The 23792-nt window shown below is 42.9% G+C and overlaps 1 protein-coding gene across 6 annotated transcripts in view; it reads left to right on the forward strand.

Annotated features, from left to right (window-relative positions):
• The window catches only part of LOC115172831 (kinase D-interacting substrate of 220 kDa B), a 97330-nt gene that overhangs the window by 61272 nt on the left and 12266 nt on the right, over positions 1 to 23792 (forward strand). For all 6 annotated transcript variants that reach the window (XM_029730620.1, XM_029730623.1, XM_029730625.1 and 3 more), the window contains exons 24-25: positions 9682 to 9860; positions 23269 to 23495. In XM_029730620.1, coding sequence (XP_029586480.1) covers positions 9682 to 9860; positions 23269 to 23495 — 406 coding nt within the window. The remainder of the gene's footprint in view (positions 1 to 9681; positions 9861 to 23268; positions 23496 to 23792) is intronic.

Genomic DNA, 23792 nt, shown 5'->3' on the forward strand with positions numbered 1-23792 from the left:
AGTTGTCTTTGGAAGATGCTGGTAACATCATGTGTGCTGTGAGCCTCAATGTACCAGAGTCAATAGAAGACTCTAAGTACTCACATGTAGCTCTATCTCAGTGAAAGTATGTTTGACTCTCCTCTAGGGCTGTGACGATACCAGTTTCCCAATATTTTTTCCAGAGCAAAAATGACAATGGGAAGCAGACCAAACTCTTTGGTCCTTTAAAAAATATTTTGTGTGATACGTGTTATAGGGAGTTAATACTCAAAATAATGTATTCATCCATTTGTGATATAAAACATCCATGATCGGTGACGTCCGAGGGGAAGGATTCAGAATACGTTTGTGTGGCCACATTAATTTCCAATTCTTTGGCATAATCTTTTTATACTATGAGGAATTGCTCTGGGATATCTTAAGAAAGACAACGCATCACTTAAGATTCTTTAGATAGATGGGCAGTAGTGGAGTGTGTACTCTGTAACCACTGTCCCCCTCAGTGGTGTGTGTGTGTGTGTGTGTGTGTGTGTGTGTGTGTGTGTGTGTGTGTGTGTGTCTGTCACTGGCTCCTGTTCTCCGTCTTTGAGCAGCATAAGCAGCACAATGCTCTCAGCGTGAGGGAAATGGAGTCAAACTCACATTCCCTCACTACCATGCACCAAAGCCAACACTTCCTTTGGCCGCCTTTCCTTTCAGTTCTCTGCTGACAATGACTGGAACGAATTGCAAAAATCTCTGAAGCTAGAGTCTTATATCTCCCTCTCTAACTTTAAGCATCAGCTTTCAGAGCAGCTTACCGATCACTGTACCTGTACACAGACAATCTGTAAATAGCACACCCGTCTACCTCATCCCCATATTATTACTTACCCTCTTGCTCTTTTGCACCCCAGTACTTGCACATCATCATCTGCACATATTTCACTCCAGTATTAAAGCTAATTTGTAATTATTTTCGCCTCTATGGCCTATTTATTGCCTACCTCCTTACTCTTCTACATTTGCACACATTGTACATAGATCTTTCTATTTTTATTTTATTTTGTGTTATTTTGTGTTGTTTTTGTTGCACTGCTATGCTTTATCTTGGCCAGGTCGCAGTTGTAAATGAGAACTTGTTCTCAACTAACCTACCTGGTTAAATAAAGGTGAAATAAAAATAAAAAAACACAAGGGGGCGTGCTCAGCCCCCTCATGTACTCCCTGTTCACCTATAACTGCGTGGCTACGGACGCCTCCAACTCAATCATCTAGTTTGCAGACGACACAACAGTGTTAGGCCAACAATGACGAGAAAGCCTACAGGGAGGAGGTGAGGGCCCTGGCCGAGTGGTGCCAGGAAAACACACTCTCCCTCAATCTCAACAAAACGGAGGAGCTGATCGTGGACTTCAGGAGAGAAAGCACGCCCCCATCCACATCGACAGGCAGCAGTGGAGAAATTCCTCGGATTACACATCACTGACAATCGGAAATGGGCCACCCACATAGACCGTGTGGTGAAGAAGGTCGCAACAATGCCTCTTCAAACTTGGTAGGCTGAAGAAATTTGGCTTGGCCCCTAAGACCGTAACAAACTTTTACATTTGTACCAATGAGAGCCTCCTGTTGGGCTGTTTCACCGCCTGGTGTCCCAACACATCATCAGGGGGCACACTGCCTGCCCTCTAGGACATCTACAGCACCCGGTGTCAGAGGAATGCCAAGAAGATCATCATGGACTTCTGCCACCCGAGCCACAGCCTGTTCACCACGCTATTATCCAGAAGGTGAGGTCAGTACATGTGCATCAAAGCTGGGATCGAGACACTGAAAAACAGCTTCTCTCTCAAGGCCATCAGACTGTAATATAGCCATCACTACCCGGAATCCACCCAGTACCCTGCCCTGAACTTAATCAATGTCACTAGTCGGCTACCACCCGGTTACTTAACCCTGCACCTTAGAGGCTATGTACAGTTGGAAGTCGGAAATTTACATACACTTAGGTTGGAGTCATTAAAACAAATTTTTCAACCACTCCACAACTTTCTTGATAACAAACTATAGTTTTGGCAAGTCGGTTAGGACATCCACGTTGTGCATGACACAAGTAATTTTTCCAACAATTGTTTACAGACAGATTATTTCACTTATAATTCACTGTATCACAATTCCAGTGGGTCAGAAGTTTACATGCACTAAGTTGACTGTGCCTTTAAACAGCTTGGAAAATTCCATAAAATGATGTCATGGCTTTAGAAGCTTCTGATAGGCTGATTGACATAATTTGAGTTAATTGGAGGTGTACCTGTGGATGTATTTCAAGGCCTACCTTCAAACTCAGTGCCTCTTTGCTTGACATCATGGGAAAATCAAAAGAAATCAGCCAAGACCTCATAAAAAAATTGTAGACCTCCACAAGTCTGGATCATCCTTGGGAGCAATTTCCAAACGCCTGAAGGTACCACGTTCATCTGTACAAACAATAGTACGCAAGTATAAACACCATGGGACCACCCAGCCGTCATACCGCTCTTGAAGGAGACACATTCTGTTTCCTAGAGATTAACATACTTTGGTGCGAAAAAGTGCAAATCAATCAAGTACAAAAGTTTCTATATCCACAGTAAAACAAGTCCTACATCGACATAATCTGAAAGGCCGCTCAGCATGGAAGAAGCCACTGCTCCAAAACCACCATAAAAAAGCCAGACTACGGTTTGCATCTGCATATGAGGACAAAGATCATACTTTTTGGAGAAATGTCCTCTGGTCTGATGAAACAAAAATAGAACTGTTTGGCCATAATGACCATCGTTATGTTTGGAGGAAAAAGGGGGAGGCTTGCAAGCCGAAGAACACCATCCCAACCGTGAAGCACGGGGGTGGCAGCATCATGTTGTAGGGGTGCCTTGCTCTAGGAGGGACTGGTGCACTTCACAAAATAGATGGCATCATGAGGCAGGAAAATTATGTGGATATATTGAAGCAACATCTCAAGACATCAGTCAGGAAGTTAAAGCTTGGTCGCAAATGGGTCTTCCAAATGGACAATGACCCCAAGCATACTGCCAAAGTTGTGGCAAAATGGCTTAAGGACAACAAAGTCAAGGTGTTGGAGTGGCCATCACAAAGCCCTGACCTCAATTCTATAGAAAATTAGTGGGCAGAACTGATAAAGCGTGTGCGAGCAAGGAGGTCTACAAACCTGACTCCGTTATATCACCTATGTCTGGAGGAGTGGGCCAAAAATTCACCCAACTTATTGTGGGAAGCTTGTGGAAGACTACCTGAAACCTTTGACCCAAGTTAAACAATTTAAAGGCAATGCTACCGAATACTAATTGAGTGTATGTAAACTTCTGACCCACTGGGAATGTGATGAAAGAAATCAAAGCTGAAATAAATAATTCTCTCTACTATTATTCTGACATTTCACATTCTTAAAATTGTTGGCTAAGGTGTATGTAAACTTCCGACTTCAACTGTACATAGACATGCAACACTTCAATAATGGAACACTGGTCACTTTAATAATGTTTACGTGCTGTTTTACTAATTTCATATGTATATACTGTATTCTAGTCAAGGCCTATTCTATTTCTGTACTATTTCTGTACATATACTATTCTATCCTACGTGTTCTACAGATATACTATATAAATCTATCTGCATACTGTCCATAATGTCTATACATCCCATCACATACGGTGCATTCGGAAAGTATTCCGACCCCTTCCCTTTTTCCACATTTTGTTACGTTACAGCCTTATTCTAAAATTGATGTAATCATTTTTTTGCCTCATCAATCTACACACAACACCCCATAATGACAGAGGTTTTTAGGCATTTTTGCTAATGTGTTAAAAATAAAAAACAGATACTTTATTTGTATTCAGACCCTTTGCTATGAGACTCAAAATTGAGCTCAGGTGCATCCTGTTTCCATTGATCATTCTTGAGATGTTTCTACAACTTGATTGGAGTCCACCTGTGGTAAATTAAATTAATTGGACATGATTTGGAAAGACACACAAAGGCTCCATGGACAATTCCTTCCACCTCATGCCTTCGTTTTTGCTCTGACATGCATTGTGATCTGTGGGACCTTATTTAGATAGGTGTGTGCCTTTCCAAATCATTTCCAATCAATTGAATTTACCGCAGGTGGACTCCAAGTTGTAGCAACAGGTTTTTGTCGAGGAACAGATCTGGGGAAGGGTACCAAAAACTTTCTGCAGCATTGAAGGTTCCCCAAGAACACAGTGGCCTCATCATTCTTAAATGGAAGAAGTTTGGAACCACCAAGACTCTTCCTAGAGCTGGCCGCCCAGCCAAACTGAGCAATCGGGGGAGAAGGGTTTTAGTCAGGGAGGTGACCAAGAACCCGATGGTCCCTCTGACAGAGCTCCAGAGTTCCTCTGTGGAGATGGGAGAACCTTCCGGAAGGACAACCATCTCTGCATCACTCCACCAATCTCGCCTTTATGGTAGAGGGGACAGATCCTCAGTTAAAGGCACATGACAGTTTGCTTGGAGCACCTAAAGAACTCTCAGACCATGAGAAACAAGATTCTCTGGTCTGATGAAACCAAGATTGAACTCTTTGGCCTGAATACCAAGCGTCACATCTGGAGGAAACCTGGCACCATCCCTAAGGTAAAGCATGGTGATGGCAGCATCATGCTGTGGGGATGTTTTTGAGCGGCAGGGACTGGGAGATTAGTCAGGATCGAGGGAAAGGTAAATGGAGCAAAGTACATAGAGATCCCAAATGAAAACCTGCTCCAGAGCGCTCAGGACTTCAGACTGGGGGCGAAGGTTCACCTTCCAACAGGACAACGATCCTAAGCGCACAGCCAAGACAATGCAGGAGGGCTGTCATCAAGGCAAAGGATGGCTACTTTGAGGAATCTCAAATATGAAATATATTTTGATTTGTTTAACACTTTTTTGGTTGCTACATGATTCCGTATGTGTTATTTCATAGTTTTGATGTCTTCACTATTATTCTACAATGTAAAAAATAAAGAAACCTTTGAATGAGTTGGTGTGTCCAAAATTTTGACTGCTACCTCCCTGGTCTTTGGTTGAATCTGTGTTTGAAATTCACTGCTCAACTGAGGGACCTTACAATTATCTGTGTGGGGTACAGAGATGAGGTAGTCATTAAAACATCATGTTAAACACTGTTATTGCACACACAGTGAGTCCATGCAACTTATTACGGAATGTGATTTGTTAAGGAAATGTATTTATGCTTGCAATAGCAAAGGGGTTCAATACTTATTGACTCAAGACATTTCAGCATTAAATGTTTAATTCATTTTGTACAATTTTTTTTCTTCGGAAATCATCAGTCCACTTTGTCATAATGGGGTGTTGTGTGTTTGTAGTTGAGTGACACAAAATTTCAATTTAATCAATTTTAAATTGTAACACAACAGAATGTGGAAAAAGTCAAGGGGTGTGAATACTTTCTGACTCACTGTATATACAGTCGTATGAAAAAGTTTGGGCACCCCTCTGAGGCTGCATAATAATTTACTCTGTTGTCACAGAAAATGATCACAGTGGCATGCCATTCATTTTCTAATAAAAGCTGAGTACTTGGGTATTGTCCAGACAAAGATTTTTAGTGTAGCAATATTAAGTTGTATGAAATTAAATCAGATGTGAAAAATAGGCTATGCAAAAATTTGGGCACCCTTGTCATTCTGTTGATTTGAATACCTGTAACTACTTAGCACTGATTAATTGGAACACACAATTGGTTTGGTGAGGTCATTAAGCCTTGAACTTCATAGACAAGTGCATCCAATCATGAGAAAAGGTATTTAAGTTGGCCAATTGCAAGTTGTTGTTCTCTTTGACTCTCCTCTGAAGAGTGGCAACGTGGGGGCCTCAAAACAACTCTCAAATGACCTGAATACAAAGATTGTTCAACATTATGGTTTAGAGGAAGGCTACAAAAAGCTATCGCAGAGATGTAAGCTGTCAGTGTCCACTGTGAGGAACATAGTGAGGAAATGGAAGACCACAGGCACAGTTCTTGTTAAGGCCAGAAGTGGCAGGCCAAGTAAAATATCGGTGAGGCAAAGACGAAGGATGGTGAGAACGGTCAAAAACAGCCCACAGACCACCTCCAAAGACCTACAACATCATCTTGCTGCAGATGGTGTCACTGTGCATCGTTCAACAATTCAGCGCACTTTGCACAAGGAGAAGCTGTATGGGAGAGTGATGCGGAAGAAGCCTTTTCTGCACACACGCCACAAACAGAGTCGCTTGAGGTATGCAAACGCACATTTGGACAAGCCAACTTCATTTTGGAATACGGTGCTGTGGACTGATGAAACAAAGATTGAGTTATTTGGTCATAACAAGGGACGTTATGCATGGCGGCAAAAGAACACAGCGTTCCAAGAAAAACACTTGCTACCCACAGTATAATTTGGTGGGGGTTCCATCATGCTGTGGGGCTGTGTGGTCAGTGCCGGTACTGGGAATCTTGTTAAAGTTGAGGGTCGCATGGATTCCACTCAATATCAGCAGATTCTTGTGAATAATGTTGAAGAATCAGTCACAGAGTTGAAGTTACGCTGGGGCTGGATATTTCAACAAGACAACGACCCAAAACACTGCTCAAAATCTACCCAGGCATTTATGCAGAGGAACAAGTACAATGTTCTGGACAGGCTATCCCAGTCCCCAGTCCCCAGACCTGAATATCATTGAGAATTTGTGGGATGATTTGAAGCGGGCTGTCCATGCTCGGCAACCATCAAACCTAACTGAACTGGAGATGTTTTGTAAGGAGGAATGGTCCAAAATACCTTCATCCAGAATCCACACACTCATTAGAGGCTATAGGAAGCGTCTAGAGGCTGTTATTTTAGCAAAAGGAGGCTCTACTAAATATTGATGTGATTTTTCTATAGGGGTGCCCAAATTTATGCACCTGTCTAATTTTGTTTTGATGCATATTGCACATTTTCTGTTAATCCAATAAACCTCATTTCACTAGTGAAATATTACTGTGTCCATCAGTTATTTTATAGATCAACATTAAATTGCTGATCCAAACACCCAATTATTTATAAATGGAAATCATGGAAATTGTCAGGGGTGCCCAAACTTTTTCATACGACTGTATTTATTTATATTTGGGATTTTGACATTACTTGTTATATGTCTTAATTTCTTTTTTTTATTTTATTTTTACTTTTGGATTATGTGTGATATCGTATTGCTAGATATTGCTGCACTGTTGGTGCTAGAAACAGTGTTTCACTGCACCTGCTATAACATCTGCATAACCATGTAAGCAACCAATAAACTTTTATTTGTTTTGGGCCACCACGAGCTGCCAGAACAGCTTCAATTCACCTTGGTATAGATTCTACAAGTGTCTGGAACTCTATTGGAGGGATGTGACACCCTTCTTCCACGAGAAATTCCATCATTTGGTGTTTTGATGATGGTGGTGGAAAACGCTGTCTCAGGCGAAGCTCCAGAATCTCCCAGAATTATTCAAATGGGTTGAGATCTACTGACTGAGACACACACACACACACACACACATACCCTTTAAACCCCCTATGCTCCTTTTTAGACCCCTCTTTCAAAGTCACTGAGATCTCTTCCTCTAGCCATGGTAGCAAAAATAATGAGCAACTTGTCATTTTTATACATGTTAATTGTTGAATTAACTCAGGAAGAACCACACTACTTTGTATCCCTCATTTACTCAAGTGTTTCCTTTATTTTGTAATGATAATTTAATTGACACAGAAATGAACCACACTAATAACAATCTGTGTAGACTTGTTCAGACTATTCTGACCCCTTTTCACCTAGGTTGATCAAGGTCAAATGTGGAGTAGCACAGTTAACCAGAACACTAGCTAGAGCAAATCATCACTGGTCTCTGCTACTGAGGTCTCTGAGTCAGGGGCTTGTAGACTGGATTGCGTGTCAGTAGGTGCAGAGACCACTGATTCTGTAACAGCATTTAGCCATCTATACATCTGGTTGCGTGTGTGTGTTCCTGCTTGTGTGTGTGTATGCACAGTGTGGGTAAAACAACGATGCCTCGGAAGGTCTTAACCCCAGTCTGTTAACCCAGCAGATCTCAGCTCAGCTGGCCATTAAGATATCTGAGCTTCAATTGTGTAACGATTTCTCCTCCGCAAATTGAGCAAATTCGTCCTGTAGAAATGTGATTAGCTGACAGCAGCAAAGCTGGGCCCAGGCCAGGCCGTGAGCTCACTCACAATGGTGCAGTGAGGGGCTAATCAACCAGCAGAGAGACCAACCTCTGTTCCTCCCCCAAAACAGATCAGGCAATGGGAAATACCCTCCAAACCCCAGCTTTCCCACAACTTAAAACACACAGACAGAGAAATATACAGAGAGGGAAAAACGATAAGCAAAAGAAAGGTCTGTGTTCTGGAGAAAACTGCTCATTCATCTGATAAGACCGACGCCCACACGGATGAATGATGAATGGCCTGAGACATGAATCTCACTGCAGTTCATATTTTCATGTCTGAATTATATTATTATGGGGGTTAAATGGATCAACAGATTACCAGTGATGTATGTTGTTAATGTTTGCTTCCTGTCAGTTTTTCCTACCAAATCAAGTCACATAAATGTTTGATGTTGGTCCCTTTTCTTGTTTTTTATGACATCCATCCACACACTCTAAAATGTAATATTTGAATTAGTTTTCATAGAAGGGTAGACATGCTGAGTTCCTCATGCATAATGATATGTACTTTTCCAATAATGTGTTTCACTGATATGTACTTTTCACATTTTTACCTAATAATATATTCCATGCTGCCTTAGAATGGATCAGGGGAGAACGACTGTACCCTCTCATTGAAGCCACAAAGTTCAAGGCCGACTGCGGTACTGCAATCTTAATTTAAATAAATAACATTTTTGAAGACAATCATGGAACCAATAATTGCTTCTATTACACCAGACGGGCCTTCAATTTGATGTTCTCAGATGGGGCAGCACTGAGCTTGTCTGCAACGTCACTTCCTGGATTAGCTCAATCTGCGCATGATATGTCTACATAAATATCCCACACAAGATGCTATCTTAACTGACTTCCTTGGCTTCAAATGTGTATCGAGTCTTTACATAAGAATGAATGGTGTCACATGAACAATATGTGCTGTTTTTATGCTGTGGTTGAATAACTTTTGTAATAAGAAAGACAATACTGGTTAAATGAATCTGATACCATTTTCTGGTGGTTGGGGGGGGAAAGAACTTCACAAAGCCGTTGGTTCACCGTCCGTACATCTGTATGTAATGGATGGACCTGCACTGTTTGGAAGATAACGTTCAATGATATCTCCATAAATATATATATTTACTTCGAGGCTACAAACAAAGCTGAAACATCCTCGTTTGCAGAAGGCTCCCATTTCAACACAGCTTTTTAATGAGTCTGAGCAGCAGACCTCTGATAGTCATCCTCTTGTGCTTCCTCTGCTGTCAGACCCAGATAACAAACTGGAGCGATCAGTCACCAGCTAAATGGACTTATCTCTCTCCTTTCGTGACACCAGAACAGCAAGAGTAGCGGTGACCGCTGCACGGCCCCTACTAGAGATAGACAAGCTATCTCAGTGTCATCTTTAACGGTCTTCCCTCCTATTTCCTCTCTCTCTCTCGTTTCCTCTTCTCTAGAATTTCCAAAAACATCCCCACCACCAAAGACGTGGAGCCCCTGTTGGAGATCGACGGGGACATCCGCAGCTTCGAGGTGTTCCTGTCCTCGCGGACGCCCGTTCTCACGGCGCGCGACGTGGAGATGTTCCTTCCCTGCACCGTCAACCTGGACCCCAAACTCCGCGAGATCATTGCAGGTCCTTATATTTACACACAAGTACCACTTTTCACTATTATAATGGTCATTACACTCAGTTAGTTCAAAGACCTATAGGCCCTTATTCATAAAACATATCAGAGTAGCAGTGCTGACCCAGGATCAGGCCCCTCCTGTCCATGTAATCTTATTCATTATGATCTAAAAGGGAAAACTGATCCAATGTCACCACTCCTACTGTGAGACTGTTTTTGGATACATGCCAGTACCAGTACCAGATCAATATGGAGCTATATACAGGTATTACCAGTACCAGATCAATGTGGAGCTATATACAGGTATTACCAGTACCAGATCAATATGGAGCTATATACAGGTATTTACAAGTACCAGATCAATGAGGTATTTGAGGTAGATATGTACATGAAGGCAGGGTAAAGTGACTAGGCATCAGGATAGATAATAATAAGAGTAAAATAAAGAACAGAGTAGCAGCAGCAAATTGAGTGTAAAAGTGTGTGTATATGGTGTGTGTGTGTGTATATGTATATATATATATATATATATATATATATATATATATATATATATAGTCTAGTGAGTGTGTATATATAGTCTAGTGAGTGTGTAGATGGTGTGCATATATAGTCTAGTGAGTGTGTATATGGTGTGCATATATAATCTAGTGAGTGTGTATATATAGTCTAGTGAGTGTGTATATGGTGTGTATATATAGTCTAGTGAGTGTGTATATGGTGTGTGTATATAGTCTAGTGAGTGTGTGTATATATAGTCTAGTGAGTGTGTATATATAGTCTAGTGAGTGTGTATATGGTGTGTATATATAGTCTAGTGTGTGTGTATATGGTGTGTATATATAGTCTAGTGAGTGTGTATATGGTGTGTATATATAGTCTAGTGAGTGTGTATATGGTGTGTATATATAGTCTAGTGAGTGTGTGTATATATAGTCTAGTGAGTGTGTGTATGGTGTGCATATATATAGTCTAGTGAGTGTGTATATGGTGTGTATATATAGTCTAGTGAGTGTGTATATGGTGTGTATATATAGTCTAGTGAGTGTGTGTATGGTGTGTATATATAGTCTAGTGAGTGTGTATATGGTGTGTGTATATAGTCTAGTGTGTGTGTATATGGTGTATATATAGTCTAGTGAGTGTGTATATATAGTCTAGTGAGTGTATATGGTGTGTGTATATAGTCTAGTGAGTGTGTATGGTGTGTATATATAGTCTAGTGAGTGTGTATATGGTGTATATATATATATATGGTGTGTATATATATATATGGTGTATATGGTGTATATAGTCTAGTGAGTGTGTGTATGGTGTGTATATATAGTCTAGTGAGTGTGTATATGGTGTGTGTATATAGTCTAGTGAGTGTGTGTATGGTGTGTAAATATAGTCTAGTGAGTGTGTATATGGTGTGTATATACAGTCTAGTGAGTGTGTATATGGTGTGTGTATATAGTCTAGTGAGTGTGTGTATGGTGTGTATATATAGTCTAGTGAGTGTGTATATGGTGTGTATATATAGTCTAGTGAGTGTGTATATGGTGTGTGTATATAGTCTAGTGAGTGTGTATATGGTGTGTGTATATAGTCTAGTGAGTGTGTATATGGTGTGTGTATATAGTCTAGTGAGTGTGTATATGGTGTGTGTATATAGTCTAGTGAGTGTGTGTATGGTGTGTGTATATAGTCTAGTGAGTGTGTATATGGTGTGTATATATAGTCTAGTGAGTGTGTGTATGGTGTGTGTATATAGTCTAGTGAGTGTGTATATGGTGTGTATATATAGTCTAGTGAGTGTGTATATGGTGTGTATATATAGTCTAGTGAGTGTGTATATGGTGTGTATATATAGTCTAGTGAGTGTGTATATGGTGTGTGTGTATATAGTCTAGTGAGTGTGTATGTGTTATTTCTTAAATTGTTACCCCTGGAAATATGAGGTTTTATTACATGCAGTCGGGAGGAACTATTGGATATAACAGCAACGTCAACTCACCAACATTACGACCAGGAATACGACTTTCCCGAAGTGGATCCTCTGTTTGGCCTACCACCCAGGACAATGGATCGGATCCCAGCCGGCGACCCAAAACAACGGCACTGCAGAAGGGGCAGACGGAGCGGTCTTCTGGTCAGTCTCCGTAGACGGGCACATCGCGCACTGCTCCCGAGCATACTACTCGCCAATGTCCAGTCTCTTGACAACAAGGTAGACGAAATCCGAGCAAGGGTTGCCTTCCAGAGAGACATCAGAGATTGTAACGTTCTTTGTTTCACGGAAACATGGCTCACTCGGGATACGTCATCAGCGTCGGTACAGCCACCTGGCTTCTTCACGCATTGCGCCGACAGAAACAAACATCTCTCTGGTAAGAAGAAGGGCGGGGGTGTATGCCTTATGATTAACGAGACGTGGTGTGATCATAACAACATACAGGAACTCAAGTCCTTTTGTTCACCTGACCTAGAATTCCTTACAATCAATTGCCAACCGCATTATCTACCAAGAGAATTCTCTTCGATCATAATCACAGTCGTATATATCCCGCCCCAATCAGACACATCGACGGCCCTGAAAGAACTTCATTTGACTCTATGTAAACTGGAAACCACATATCCTGAGGCTGCATTTATTGTAGCTGGGGATTTTAACAAGGCTAATCTGAAAACAAGGCTCCCTAAATTTTATCAGGATATTGAATGCTGGCAAAACCCTGGATCATTGTTATTCTAACTTCCGTGACGCATATAAAGCCCTCCCCCGCCCTCCTTTTGGAAAATCTGACCACGACTCCATTTTGTTGCTCCCAGCCTATAGACAGAAACTAAAACTGGAAGCGCCCGTGTTCAGGTCTGTTCAACGCTGGTCCGAACAATCGGGTTCCACGCTTCAAGATTGCTTCGATCACGTGGACTGGGATATGTTCCGCATAGCGTCAGACAACAACATTGATGAATACGCTGATTCGCTTTATTAGCAAGTGCATCAGTGATGTTGTACCCACAGCGTCTATTAAAACATTCCCCAACCAGAAACCGTGGATTGATGGCAGCATTCGTGCAAAACTGAAAGCGCAAACCACTGCTTTTAATCAGGGCAAGGTGACTGGAAACATGACCGAATACAAACAGTGTAGCTATTCCCTCCGCAAGGCAATCAAACAAGCTAAGCGTCAGTATAGAGACAAAGTAGAGTCGCAATTCAACGGCTCAGACACGAGAGGTATGTGACAGGGTCTACAGTCAATCACGGACTACAAAAGGAAAACCAACCCCGTCGCGGACCACTATGTCTTGCTCCCAGACAAAGTAAACAACTTCTTTGCTCACTTTGAGGACAACACAGTGCCACTGACACGGCACGCTACCAAAACCTGCGGGCTCTCCTTCACTGCAGCCAACGTGAGTAAAACATTTAAACGTGTTAACCCTCGCAAGGCTGCCGGCCCAGACGGCATCCCCAGCCGCGTCCTCAGAGCATGCGCAGACCAGCTGGCTGGTGTGTTTACGGACATATTCAATCAATCCTTATCCCAGTCTGCTGTTCCCACATGCTTCAAGAGGGCCACCATTGTTCCTGTTCCCAAGAAAGTGAAGGTAACTGAGCTAAATGACTATCGCCCCGTAGCACTCACTTCCGTCATCATGAGTGCTTTGAGAGACTAGTGAAGGACCATATCACCTCTACCCTACCTGACACCCTAGACCCACTCCAATTTGCTTACCGCCCCAATTGTTCCACAGACGACGCAATCACAATCACACTGCACACTGCCCTAACCCATCTGGACAAGAGGAATACCTATGTAAGAATGCTGTTCATCGACTACAGCTCAGCATTTAACACCATAGTACCCTCCAAACTCGGACTTCCTGACGGGCAGCCCCCAGGTGGTGAGGGTAGGTAACAACATCTCCACCCCACTGATCCTCAACACTGGGGCCCCACAAGAGTGTGTTCTCAGCCCTCTCCTGTACTCCCTGTTCACCCATGACTGCGTGGCCATGCACGCCTCCAACTCAATCATCAAGTTTGCAGACGATACTACAGTGGTAGGCTTGATTACCAACAATGACGAGACGGCCTACAGGGAGGAGGTGAGGGCCCTCGGAGTGTGGTGTCAGGAAAATAACCTCACACTCAATGTCAACAAAACAAAGGAGATGATCGTGGACTTCAGGAAACAGCAGAGGGAGCAGTCCCCTATCCACATCGATGGCACAGTAGTGGAGAAGGTGGAAAGTTTTAAGTTCCTCGGTGAACACATCACAGACAAACTGAAATGGTCCACCCACACAGACAGCGTGGTGAAGAAGGCACAGCAGCGCCTCTTCAACCTCAGGAGGCTGAAGAAATTTGGCTTGTCACCAAAAACACACAAACTTTTACAGATGCACAATCGAGAGCATCCTGTCTGGCTGTATCACCGCATAGTACGGCAACTGCTCCGCCCACAACCATAAGGCTCTCCAGAGGGTAGTGAGGTCTGCACAACGCATCACCGGGGGGAAAACGACCTGCCCTCCAGGACACCTATACCACCCGATGTCACAGGAAGGCCAAAAAGATCATCAAGGACAACAACCACCCGAGCCACTGCCTGTTCACCTCGCTATCATCCAGAAGGCGAGGTCAGTACAGGTGTATCAAAGCGGGGACCGAGAGACTGAAAAACAGCTTCTATCTCAAGGCCATCAGACTGTTAAACAGCAATCACTAACATTGAGTGGCTGCTGCCAACATACTGACTCATCTCTAGCCACTTTAATAATGAACAATTGATGTAATAAATGTGTCACTAGCCACTTTAAACAATGCCACTTTATATAATGTTTACATACCCTACATTACTCATCTCATATGTATATACTGTACTCTATACCATCTACTGCATCTTGTCTATGTCTATGCTCATTCATTGCAGCAATTCAACCATGAAGGCCTGATTCATGCAGTCTCCTCTGAACAGTTGATGTTGAGATTTGTCTGTTGCTTGAACTCTGTGAAGCATTTATTTGGGCTGCAATTTCTTAGGCTGGTAACTCTAATGAACTTATCCTCTGCAGCAGAGGTAACTCTGGGTCTTCCTTTCCTGTTGCGATCCTCATGAGAGCCAGTTTCATCATAGTGCTTGCTGGTTTTTGCGACTGCACTTGAAGAAACTTTCAAAGTTCTGTAAATGTTCCGTATTGACTGACCTTCATGTCTTAAAGTAATGTTGGACTGTCGTTTCTCATTGCTTATTTGAGCTGTTCTTGTCACATATATCTTCGTCTTCTGACGATAATGCGAAATCGTCATCGGAAAAGGTAGACCAATACGCAGCAGGTGTGCAGTTGTTCATTTTGAACATTTAATAAATCAACACGAATACAAAACAACAAACAAGAAAACGAACGATAAACTGACAGTCCTGTTAGGCTTACTTACGCTAAACACGGAACAATCACCCACAAATAACAAACACAAACACACCCTAATATATGGGACTCTCAATCAAAGGCAGATAGACAACACCTGCCTTCAACTGAGAGTCCCAACCCCAATTAACCAAACATAGAACACACTCACCAGACTACACATAGAAATACATAAACATAGACCATCAACCAAAAACCCGGAAATACTAAATCAAACACCCTTTAAACAACCACACCACCCTGAACCACATAAAACAAATACCCTCTGCCACGTCCTGACCAAACTACAATACTAATTAACCCTTATACTGGCCAGGACGTGACAGTTCTTGCCATATGGACTTGGTCTTTTACCAAATATGGCTATCTTCTGTATACCAACCCTGCCTTGTCACAACACAACTGATTGGCTCAAAGCTGTCATCAAGGCAAAGGGTGGCTACTTTGAAGAATCTGAAATATAAAATATACTTTGATTTGTTGAAACTTTTTTGGTTACTACATGATTCCATGTGTGTTATTTCATAATTTTGATGTCTTCACTTTTATTCTACAATGTAGAAAATAGTAAAAATAAAGTAAAACCCTAGAGTAAGTGTGTCTAAACTTTTGACTGGTACTGTACATAAAAAAAGCTTGTATCTCTTAATTTCCACAATGAACGAGTAATATTGTAAGAAGTTGATGAGAAGGATTAATACCTATAATCAGGATTGCCATTACATCAATTACATTTTTGGCAAGTAATTATTCTTTTAGCAAGCAATAATTGTGATTCATCCTATATTGTCCCTTACATCTTTACCCCATACCAACAGATGTGGGATACACACACACACACACACACACACACACACACACACACACACACACAAACATACTCATACACACTCAACCCCTTTCCCCCACAAACAACCACAAGCTCAGATGTTCAACATTTTTCCATCCCCGAGCCCAACTCAAGAAAGGACTTAATGTGCGAATGCATATACAGTTTCAGCTTTTTGAGAAGGCATGCAAAATTTAGCAAAAAAAAAGTTAGTAAAAATTGGGAGATTTTATTAACCAATGTTAAGTCCTAGCTGATGGGGCTCAGATACACCCCTATACCCTGAAACACCCACACGCTGGTCCCCCGTTTTGACCATTTTCCCAAGCATCTCCTTGCTGTCAGACCTTTGATTAATTGTGCCAACAGGGCCACAGTAATTTGCCCCCCTTTCTGATTATCCGAGTGTGACCCCCTCCCAATGGGTTACTGCAGCTAGTGTTGCCAGCACTGCTACTACCTGGGTGGGGGCACCCCACCGGAATCCCCACCGGCTAGGTACAAGGTCGTCAAGGTTCTCATTAGCAGCTTTGAGAATATGCTTGTATATTATGCTCTCCCATCAGGGGGCCTTGGCTTTGTAGGACCAACCCTGCCAGGCAGGCTCAGAATCTTGAGAGGGCTGTGCTGCTCCAGTGGCTCTCTGAACGCATTCATCTTTCTGTTTTGGCTGCGTATAGACTACTTACATTAGGCCCATAAAACAGATAAGGACTTCTTCTTAGTGTATGGGTCGCTCAGGTGGGTGTCTAGAGTATAGTGTTGAGGACTATACATGGGCTCTGGGATATGCAACCATTTTCCTTTTTCTCTCACTTGACTCCACAAAAACACACACCCCACCTTCCATCACAATACACTTGCACATACCCACATACTGTGCCTTCTATGTCCCCTGTTTGCTGTGTTTTATCTCTACCATGTTGATTGAGTACTTTTGTGTTCTGCTTCCTTATATTAGATGTATTATTTAGCTAATTATGCTTTCTTCTAATGCTGTCTTATCTATTTAATACTAATTATGCTTTCTTCTAATGCTGACTTATCTATTTAATACTAATTATACTTTCTTCTAATGCTGACTTATCTATTTAATACTAATTATACTTTCTTCTAATGCTGACTTATCTATTTAATACTAATGATGTTTTCTTCTAATGCTGACTTATCTATTTAATACTAATTATACTTCTAATGCTGACTTATCTATTTAATACTAATTATACTTCTAATGCTGACTTATCTATTTAATACTAATTAAGTCAAATTCTAATTATTTGAAACATTCCTTATCTTGAATGGGATGGTGTAGTTGTAGTTTATTTTTGTATCAATTGTTGTATTTTATCGTTTTCCTACATATTTCTTTATTACAATCCCTACCATGGATATTATTGGGTGTTCCATTATTCCACTCCTCTATGGGAACTTTGTAATATTTAGAATAGCCATGGAGTAGTCTTTGTGTCTCAGAACATTTGGTTATATACAGTTTATTGATTACGAAAGCTACACGTTTCCCTTTTAATCTATTCTGCTTGAAGATTGGGTACAGAACTTTGCGCCGTTCTGCAATTTCCTTCAGGAACTGATCATTAATTCCTATTTTCGGGCCAGCAAGTCTTTTACCCAGGCTTTTAACCATTTATTTTATCTCTGAAGAATGCAAATTTGGCAGCGATTGGGTGCTCATATCTCTTTCCGAAACGCTGTACACGTTCGAGTTGGATTTTGTCGACACCATCACCTGGGCTCTGTAGCGCTGTAAGATATAATTACTTTATCACACTTTCAGGATCTTCACCCTTCTTTTACTTTGATAGCAGTAAGTATCAGATTTTTTGTCATAGATCTAGTCTGTAGGTCAAGTAAGGCTTCTCTCAGAAACATGTTCTCCTTTTTAAGTTCATTAACGTTTGTTTCAATCTCATTGACTGTACCTTTTAGCTTGTTTGTTTGTTTCTCCATTGTAACAGCTTATTTGTCACTCATCTAGAGGCTCGCCTTCAACTCCTTTATATCTTTACTGACTAATTCATGTATGCCCAGTTTATCATTGATGGATTTGAACAAATCCCCTTACCATTCCCGGTTGTGAAAAGCATAAATCATCTGTGTCCGTCAAGGAGTCACGTTTTCTTTTGGGGATTGGTTCTCCATGTTTACCCTCTGTCATGTTTGGGTGTTGATCGTTTTGGTAATGTTGGTTGATACCTTTCTCTAGCCTTATCATTTGTTTTGTGTTGTTATTATTACGTTTTTATCTGCACCGCTGTGTTCAGTCCACCTTACTTTTCCCATGTTAAGTTCTTAGTGATGTGGACGCCAAGGAACTTGAAGCTCTCGACCCGCTCCACAACAGCCCCGTCGATGTGCATGGGGGCCTGCTCTTCCCTCTTTCTCCTATAGTTCACGATCAGCTCCTTGGTCTTACTGACGTTGAGGGAGAGGTTGTCCTCCTGGCACCACACTGCTAAGTCTCTGACCTCCTCCCTATGCGCTGTCTTATTGCCATCGGTGATCAGGCCTACCACCGTTGTGTCGTCAGCAAACTTGATGATGGTTTTGGATTCGTGCTTGGCCACGCAGTCGTGGGTGAACAGGGAGTACAGGAGGGGACTAAGCACACACCCCTGAGGGGCCCCTGTGTTTAGGGTCAGTGTGGCGGAGGTGTTGTTGCCTATCCTCACCACCTGGGGCCGGCCTGTCAGGAAGTCCAGCATCCAGCTGCAGAAGGAGGGGTTCAGTCCAAGGGTCCCTAGCTTGGTGATTAACTTGGAGGGGACTATGGTCTTGAATGCTGAGCTGTAGGCTATGAACAGCCTTCACACGTAGTTATTTCCCCTATTGTCCAGGTGGGAGAGAGCAGTGTGAAGTGCATTTGAAATTGTGTCATCTGTGGATCTGTTGAGGTGGTATGTGAATTGGTGTTGGTCTAGGGTGTCTGGGATGATAGTGTTGATGTGTGTCATGACCAGCCTTTCAAAGCACTTCATAATTACAGATGTGAGTGCTACAGGGCCATAGTCATGTCAGAAGGTTACCTTGGAACTATTGGGAACAGGGACAATGGTGGTCAGTTTGAAACATGTTGGGATTACAGAGTGGGATGAGGAGAGATTGTAAATGTCTGCGAAGACGCTTGACAGCTGGTCATGCTTTGAGATACGCGCCCTGGTATTCAGTCTTCTGATTGTTAACCTCTTTAAACGTTTTGCTCATATCGGCCACAGAGAGCGAGATCACACAGTCATCTGGAGATCACACAGTCATCTGGAGCAGGAGACGTGTTGGTAGAAGTGAGGTGGTGTAATTAGCTAAATTGTTGCTTACGCATTGATCTGCAACCAAACACATTTGAATGCTGCCAAAGACTCTCACACAACAGTCGATCAGCTATCCAGCTCAAAGGGCTGACGTCACTATCAGCAGAGATGCTATTTAGTGTGAATGACGCAATGCTCACCTACTCATTTATTGGCCACATGGTGTTTGGGACAATTCCGGGCTGTCACACAGGCGTCACTGTGCGCTGAGCTGGTCAGTTAATACAAATGATGTATTTATCCACCATAACAGTTGTTACCCTGGCCTTAGTGTGATGCCACCATGCTGTTAGTGACCACAGTGTCACAATGAGTCTGTCTGTTGACCAGCAGAGACCGCCTTTGTCATGGTGGTCACAGGGACAGAAAAGTGACCAGTGACTCTCTGGCCAGTTATCCATTCTAATAAATGTAGTATTTTTGGACAGTTATTATGTGTATGAGATGAGTGCATGTGTGTATGCTTGTTGTGTCTGTGTGTTGATGTGTACATGTCTCTTCATCTTAGTGTGTGTGTATTTGTCTTAATATTCATCTGTGTGTGTGTGTGTGTGTGTGTGTGTGTGTGTGTGTGTGTGTGTGTGTGTGTGTGTGTGTGTGTGTGTGTGTGTGTGTGTGTGTGTGTGTGTGTGCGATCTCCTCTGTTAGCCCACCTTCCACTCTGGAAGGTGACCAGTGCCTCTGTCCCTCCCTGGCCAGTCATCCATTCCTCTGGAAGGTGACCAGTGCCCCGTCCCTCCCTGGCCAGTCATCCATTCCTCTGGAAGGTGACCAGTGTCCCTGTCCCTCCCTGGCCAGTCATCCATTCCTCTGGAAGGTGACCAGTGCCCCTGTCCCTCCCTAGCCAGTCATCCATTCCTCTGGAAGGTGACCTATGCCCCTGTCCCAAGCCAGTCATCCATTCCTCTGGAAGGTGACCAGTGCCCCTGTCCCAAGCCAGTCATCCATTCCTCTGGAAGGTGACCAGTGCCCCTGTCCCAAGCCAGTCATCCATTCCTCTGGAAGGTGACCTATACCCCTGTCCCTAGCCAGTCATCCATTCCTCTGGAAGGTGACCAGTGCCCCTGTCCCAAGCCAGTCATCCATTCCTCTGGAAGGTGACCAGGTCCCCTGTCCCAAGCCAGTCATCCATTCCTCTGGAAGGTTGTCCAGTGTCCCTGTCCCAAGCCAGTCATCCATTCCTCTGGAAGGTGACCAGTGCTCCTGTCCCAAGCCAGTCATCCATTCCTCTGGAAGGTGACCAGTGCCCCTGTCCCTAGCCAGTCATCCATTCCTCTGGAAGGTGACCAGTGCCCCTGTCCCTAGCCAGTCATCCATTCCTCTGGAAGGTGACCAGTGCCCCTGTCCCTAGCCAGTCATCCATTCCTCTGGAAGGTGACCAGTGCTCCTGTCCCTAGCCAGTCATCCATTCCTCTGGAAGGTGACCAGTGCCCCTGTCCCTAGCCAGTCATCCATTCCTCTGGAAGGTGACCAGTGCCCCTGTCCCTAGCCAGTCATCCATTCCTCTGGAAGATGACCTACATTTGAAATTGGAAGTTTACGTACACCTTAGCCAAATACATTTAAACTCAGTTTTTCACAATTCCTGACATTTAATCATAGTAAAAATTCCCTGTCTTAGGTCAGTTAGGATCACCACTTTATTTTAAGAATGTGAAATGTCAGAATAATAGTAGAGAGAATTATTTATTTCAGCTTTTATTTCTTTCATCACATTCCCAGTGGGTCAGAAGTTTACATACACTCAATTAGTATTTGGTAGCATTGCCTTTAAATTGTTTAACTTGGGTCAAATGTTTCGGGTAGCCTTCCACAAGCTTCCCACAATAAGTTGGGTGAATTTTGTTGGGTGAATTCCTCCTGACAGAGGTGGTGTAACTGAGTCAGGTTTGTAGACCTCCTTGCTTGCACACGCTTTTTCATTTCTGCCCTCAAATTTTCTATAGGATTGAGGTCAGGGCTTTGTGATGGCCACTCCAATACCATGACTTGGTTGTCCTTAATCTATTTTGCCACAACTTTGGAAGTATGCTTGGGGTCATTGTCCATTTGGAAGACCCATTTGCGACCAAGCTTTAACTTCCTGACTGATGTCTTGAGATGTTGCTTCAATATATCCACATAATTTTCCTGCCTCATGATGCCATCTATTTTGTGAAGTGCACCAGTCCCTCCTGCAGCAAAGCACCCCCACAACATGATGCTGCCACCCCCGTGCTTCATGATTGGGATGGTGTTCTTCGGCTTGTAAGCCTCCCCCTTTTTCCTCCAAGCATAACAATGGTCATTATGGCCAAACAGTTCTATTTTTGTTTCATCAGACCAGAGGAAATTTCTCCAAAAAGTACGATCTTTGTCCCCATGTATAGTTGCAAACCGTATTCTGTCTTTTTTATGGCGGTTTTGGAGCAGTGGCTTCTTCCTTGCTTAGCAGCCTTTCAGGTAATGTCGATATAGGACTCATTTTACTGTGGATGTAGATACTTTTGTACCTGTTTCCTCCAGCATCTTCACAAGGTCCTTTGCTGTTGTTCTGGGATTGATTTGCACTTTTCGCACCAAAGTACGTTCATCTCTAGGAGACAGAACGCGTCTCCTTCCTGAGCGGTATGATGGTTGCGTGGTCCCATGGTGTTTATACTTGCGTACTATTGTTTGTACAGATGAACGTGGTACCTTCAGGCGTTTGGAAATTGCTCCCAAGGATGAACCAGACTTGTGGAGGTCTACCATTTTTTTATGAGGTCTTGGCTGATTTCTTTTGATTTTCCCATGATGTCAAGCAAAGAGGCACAGAGTTTGAAGGTAGGCCTTCAAATACATCCACAGGTACACCTCCAGTTCACTCAAATGATGTCAATTAGCCTATCAGAAGCTTCTAAAGCCATGACATAATTTTCTGGAATTTTCCAAGCTGTTAAAAGGCACAGTCAACTTAGTGTATGTAAACTTCTGACCCACTGGAATTGTGATACAGTGAATTATAAGTAAAATAATCTGTCTGTAAACAATTGTTGGAAAAATTACTTGTGTCATGCACAAAGTAGATGTCCTAACCGACTTGTCAAAACTATAGTTTGTTAACAAGAAATTTGTGGAGTGGTTGAAAAACGAGTTTTAATGACTCCAACGTAAGTGTATGGAAACTTCTGACTTCAACTGTATACCCCTGTCCCTAGCCAGTCATCCATTCCTGTGTCCAGAGGGCATAAAGCCAGTGGGCATAAAGCCAGTGGACATAAGGCCTCCATTGTGCTCCCTACTGCAGGATTGGGTCTCTACTCAACCCATCAGTCAACAACAGACACTCTTATGACGGAGACGTTTTTGTCCTGTTTCTTACCAGGCCACTGATTCCACTATGTTTTAACTCTATTTTTCAAAATACAATTCATCAGTTAAAAAGACGATGTTCTTGGCAAAAGTGACAGTTTGATTGAACGTTGTCTATTTTCAGTAAAGCCTATAAAGAACAGTTTAATTTACACCCTTCTCCAACAAGTACACTCAATCACAGAATCAAAGTTTCTCCATGTATGTGGAATATGATTTGCTTGCTCTCCACAGAACATCTCTATTTGAACTCAATAAGAATGATCAAATATGATTGGCTGAGTTTGAATGATCAGTTTGAGTGGGTGGATCTAAAGTGTCTTTATATTCGAGGGCCAAGACGTGATCTACATCAGCCTCACAGATGAAATGTCTCTTCCTTCCCTCCTCTCCCTCTCTTTCATTACATCTTTCTGTCTCTCCACCCACTCTCCCTCTCTCTCTGTGTTTCTCTCCCGCTCCCTCTCTCATCTCTCCTCCCCTCTCCCTCTCTTCCATTAGATGTCCGTGCTGCCAGAGAGCAGATGCACATTGGAGGAGTGGCCTATCCCACGCTGCCCCTGCAGGACGTCCCAGCTCGCACCCCTTCCTCTTTCGGCCAGCACTCGGCCGCCGGCTCCCCCACAGGCTCCTACGTTGGTTCCCTGCCCCCCCCAGGGCTTGTGCCCCCCCAGCCCCACAGCAGTTACTACAGCATGCCTGCCCCCCAGCACCCCTTCTACACCCGGGTGAGACGTCAACACAACACAGCAGCAGACAGGCAGATGACTGCACCTGAACGTAGCTCAGTACACATTAATTTAGTATATAGTAGAGTAGCAAAGGTTTGTTCAACGTACTTCAGGATACCAGTAAAGCGGTGTGCCTGGCACCTACTACCATACCCTGTTTAAAGGCACTTAAATATTTTGTCTTGCCCATTCATACCTCAGTTTACCTTCACATACAGACAGGACTTGGTTACTAAGTGATGGTTACTTACCTCTGTTTGTTAATGTGACTGCCCAGCTACCTCAGTGCACCGA

This window comes from Salmo trutta, chromosome 33, assembly GCF_901001165.1.
Source record: "Salmo trutta chromosome 33, fSalTru1.1, whole genome shotgun sequence".
Taxonomy (NCBI): Eukaryota; Metazoa; Chordata; class Actinopteri; order Salmoniformes; family Salmonidae; genus Salmo; species Salmo trutta.